General features: G+C 28.4%; 1 protein-coding gene across 1 annotated transcript; it reads left to right on the plus strand.

The window, feature by feature from the left end:
- Positions 1 to 265: 265 nt before the first annotated feature.
- LOC131056593 (uncharacterized) lies at positions 266 to 811 on the plus strand. Its single transcript, XM_057990901.1, has one exon. It carries the CDS (start codon positions 266 to 268, stop codon positions 809 to 811), a length of 546 nt encoding a protein of 181 aa, XP_057846884.1.
- The last annotated feature ends 4,318 nt before the right edge of the window (positions 812 to 5,129 follow it).

The following is a 5,129-nucleotide window of genomic DNA, read 5'->3' on the forward strand; positions in this document are numbered from 1 at the left end:
CTTAATTTTTCCAATTCCATCATACAATACTTGTTTGTTTTTACAAGATTATAAAAATGTTCAAATACGCCCTATTTACCAAATGATAATGACTTGTCACGGACCCCGTGCCCCGCCACCTTTCGAGCATCATATATAAGGAAAAACAAGGAGTAGAAATGTCCATATCCATTACAACTTTACATACATTTTTTTCTATCTATGTTTAGCCGAAGAGTTGTGATTTAGGTCACAAGCTTGCTCGACCATAAAATTCAGGAGAATAATGACGCCATCCAGAAGAGGAGGATATGGAAATGAGAACAATCCTGAAAGAAGAGGATTATTACAGAGAAGTATACAAGGTTTGCGGCGGAGAGTAGAAGGGGAAGCCGAAACAGGCAGATTAAACGAAGAGGAACGCCTCCTCCGAATAGAGCGAGCAGAACTGAGAAGCAGGATTGATGAGATAATAAGGAGGCTACAAACCATAAATGAAGGCCTCCGTAGTTTGAATTCTCCCTCAATCACACATCAACCTGAAGTTGTATCTCAACAAATGGAGAGGGAGGGAAGAGAGTTGATAGGCGCGCTTGATACCATAAAACTCTCTCTTCTTCAGATTAGTAATGTTCCACTTTGTGCAATTTGTATGATTGAATTTGATGTGGGGGAAGAAGCCTGCCAAATGTTCTGTCACAGTACTCATATTTTCCACCATGACTGTCTTCACCGATGGTTAGAAAGGAAGAAAGACTGCCCACTATGTAAGACGCCTGTGCCTTACCCATATCACCAACAATGTCCTCCTTCATCTTCACCATCAAATTAGGGTTCTGTAGATTTGCATCTAAGGAGTCAACTAAATATATCTCTAGAGTTTGCCATTTGTTCCAGTCCTTTTAGGCATGACAACAATTGGTAGAACACTTTAGCTCTTAACTTAGGCAGTGTTATGGTTTAAGAAAACCTCAAATGCCATAATTTGATTGTGGTGTCAGGTTGCAGTGGTTATGTTTAAAACGTCTACTCAGCAGTATATTTAGTACAGGTTATGAAAAAGACATTTAATTTTTTTTTTAAAGTCCTTTGTAATCTATGCTAAATATAATGTTGGGTAGTCAAAAAAAAAATTTTATATTTAAGCATTTAGTAAATTTTGATTAATAAAAATATTTGGTGCATTTATTATTACAAGTTTTACATAGATGAGGTATTAAATTGTTATAGACTATTTAAGTGTTCAATTATTGAATATTTAAATAGAAAATATCAATGGATAAAGTTATAATAAAGAAACAATTTCAACGAGTTTAGTTATTAATATACATGTGTAATATATTTTATGTATTATTTTATTGAATTAAAAGTTCTATTAAATTAGAGTTTATTGTGTAAGGTCAACCTTCTTTATCTATTCATTTTCTTATTACATTTTCAAAATCCTAATATGTTATATTTGTTGAAGTCATATTGTCTTTTTCTACAAGCAAAAATCAATATATGGTTTATTTAATTTTATTAGTATATTTTAAAATTTTGTTTATTATATAAATTTATTTCTTATAGCATTCATACTAGACAATAAATAATATTTCTACTTTGATTTGAGCTCATAATATTTAATTGATTACAATCTACACTTTTTAAATTTTAAACATCATCCATTTTATCATGTATATGAATGATCCATTTTTGTGACAATCAAATACTTTTTCATTTATAAATATATATATGAATTCAATCGATCATTGATGATGAACTATCAAGCCCCAATTGATAAGGTACTATATTTTAATAGTTTTTGGCTACCCCATTAAAAACTAAGAATGAATTAAATTTACTATATTTAGAATTTTATTTCAATTTCCTACTATGATACAATTGACAGTTTATTTATTTTTTATAGAGCACGTGAAAATAATTATAAATACAATATTTAGAATTTTATTTCAATTTCTTAACTAATTCTTATGTCGATCCATTCACTAATACAATTGAAAATACATTTACATGGAAAAGGCTATGTATACTTTATAACATATCCCATTGATATTCATTTGATCATCTATCAAATATCATAATAATAGGAAAGCTGATATCTTCCATTATTAAATAAGATATTCCTTGAAGGACCAAAACTAGTGATAAGATCTTCCAGAATTGAGTGTCACACCTTTAGTTGCTTATTTTAAATCACAGAAACACATCACCCTGAAGTTGTATCTCAACAGATGGAGAGGGAGGGAAGAGAGTTGATAGGCGCGCTTGATACCATAAAACTCTCTCTTCTTCACATTAGTAATGTTCCTCTTTGTGCAATTTGTATGATTGAATTTGATGTGGGCGAAGAATCCTGCCAATTGTTCTGTCACAGTACTCATATTTTCCACCATGACTGTCTTCGCCGATGGTTAAAAAGGAAGAAAGACTGCCCACTATGTAAGACGCCTGTGCCTTACCCATATCATCAGCCATCCCCTCCCTCATCCTCACCATAACTTAGGGCTCTTTAGATTTGCATCTGAGGAGTCAACTAAATGCATCTCTAGTTACCCAGTAATTTTACAAAAGTTTGCCGTTTGTTCCAGTCCTTTTAGGCATGACAACAATTGATAGAATACTATAATCCTTCCCTTAGACCGTTTTATATTTTCAGAAAAACTCAAATCTCATCATTTGACTAAGGTAGCATTTGGAGCAGTTATTTTCAAACATCACTAAAATTTGATTAATAAAATATTTCATAAGTAATTTTTTTATTATTTTTATATGAAGAGGTATTAAATTGTTTTTATATATTTTTTTTAGTAAAATAAGCGTACTGATCTTGTATACAAACAGTTTGTATACAGCATTAACCAACCATTAACAGAAAATTAACAGTCTAATTATAAAAAAAAATTGAATTATTATAAATATTTTATTACTGAATATTTTTATAAAAGATATCTATGTCTACATTAATTTTTTTCCTAAAATTATAATCTAAAAACGATTTCAGTTAATTTTGTTATTAATGTATGTGTAATATATTTGATGTATTATTTTACTAAACTAGCAATTTTATTAAATCAAAGTTTAGCATGCCAAGGCTAACTTGTTTGATCTATTCACTTTAGTATGATATTTTAAAACTCCTACAATGTTATATTTGTTGTAGTGAGAAGAGAAATTTATTTATCTAAAGTTAGTTAATGAGAATATGGTTTATTTTATATTATTAGAATATTTTAAATTTATGTCTTATAGCATTCATATTAGACACATAAATAGTATCTTTATTTCTATTTTATTTTGTTATTTTTAATTAATTATAACATACTCTTTCTAAATTTTAAATATCATTTATTCTATCTTGTATATGAATGGTCGATTTTTTTGACATTTTAATACTTTTTTCATTTCTACCTCTTTTGTGTCATTCCATGTTTTCAATTTTTTCTTTTTACCATCTATGAGAAATACAAGCTTTAGATTTGATTCATTAGTATTATGAAATATTATTAAGGTTTATGCATAATTGGAACCATTTCTAATTTATTAGTCCTTTATATATATTTTGATAAGATAAAATATTAATTTATGAATATATATTAATTCAATCTACCATTAATGATGAGCTATCAAGACCCAGTCAATAAGGTACTATATTTCAATAGTTTGTGGCTATCCATTAATAACTAGGAAAGTATTATATTTACTATATTTATGATTTTATTTTAATTTCCTACTATAATACAATTGAAAGCTTATGTTTCATCAATAATAAAGAAAAATAGAATAATGATATTAGAACCATAGAGATTTAATTTGGTAGATCATGTGAAAGTAGATTTACATGGGGAAACTTCTAATGAAAAATTCACCACCAAAGAGATCCAAAATTGTATTCACTTCAAAGGATTCACTTCAATAGATTCACTTATCTCTCTAATATAGATAGCAATATTTTATTAATGAAAAAGGAAAATAAAATAATAATATTAGTAAAATAGAAATTTAATTTGATAGAGAATATTACACTGGACCTAGAAGGGGAAACTGCATTAGTGTGAAAAAGGTCATGTGTTAACTAGTTCCTTAGTGTGAATCCATTCGCTATAAGTTAGCTTAGGTCTTAGGTGTTATTAATATAAGTTAGTTTAATGGGTTTATGCATATCATTTACTTTCTATGTCTTAGGTCATTTAATATTTTTTATAATTGATTTTCTTTAACTATAGGATTAAGATACATGTTGATATTGTGTTGAATATTATTACTCACCTTGCGTATATAAAAAAATGGCTTTACATACTTTGGAACATATCTCACTGATATTCATTTGATCATCTCTCAAATATCCCAATAAGAGGGAAGATTATATCTTTCATACTCTATTGTTGGTGTCTTATATTTATGCAAGTTTTATTGTGTGTTAAGCTAAAATTTAGCTCCTATATGGTATTAGAGCTATGTTCATGTAAAACTCTTCTTATATTTGAGGGTAGAGTTATTCATAGATGAGATATCCTAGTTAATTTTAGTAAATTTGATTACGTTTAACTCTTGCATCATATGGTAAACTTATAGAGAAGACAAATACATAAACTTGAAAAAACACTACATTTGGGATCTTCGGTTTTGTGGTTTTTATTGTAGGATCATATTAGAGCATTTTGGAGAAAACATATACTCACCATTGAGTTATAGGAGTAACAAATTTAGTTTTTCTTTTTGTTTCACCTAAATTGGGATTAGCAAGCTAGATCTAAAAGGGTTTTAAGTTAGAATGAGGATGTCAAATTCAAGAGGTGGCTAAATTTTTGGAACACCCTAGGCTATAAAAGACCATTTCATTTCATCTAGAAGATCAAAAGGTCTTTATATAAATTATCAAATTGACAAAAAATGATACTTTTGGGCTAGCCTCTTATAGAAATTTTCTTGCCCCCATTGCCATTTTTATACACAATCATTTATATTATATGGCTAATATAGTTGAAGCAACAACAACGTATAGTCAAATGTTCAAAAAATAATTTGGCAATGTTGTAGCATATTCCTGGTATTTTCTCTATCTTTTTCATCCTCTTATATCACTTTCTATCACCTTGTATGATTTATACATAGTTGTCTATGTAAATGGTACAATTTATATGTTTTAT

Source organism: Cryptomeria japonica, chromosome 7 (assembly GCF_030272615.1).
Source record: "Cryptomeria japonica chromosome 7, Sugi_1.0, whole genome shotgun sequence".
NCBI lineage: Eukaryota > Viridiplantae > Streptophyta > Pinopsida > Cupressales > Cupressaceae > Cryptomeria > Cryptomeria japonica.

Excerpts from the sequence above, each read along its gene's own strand:
- LOC131056593 (XM_057990901.1), top strand. The coding sequence starts at position 266 with ATGACGCCATCCAGAAGAGGAGGATATGGAAATGAGAACAATCCTGAA.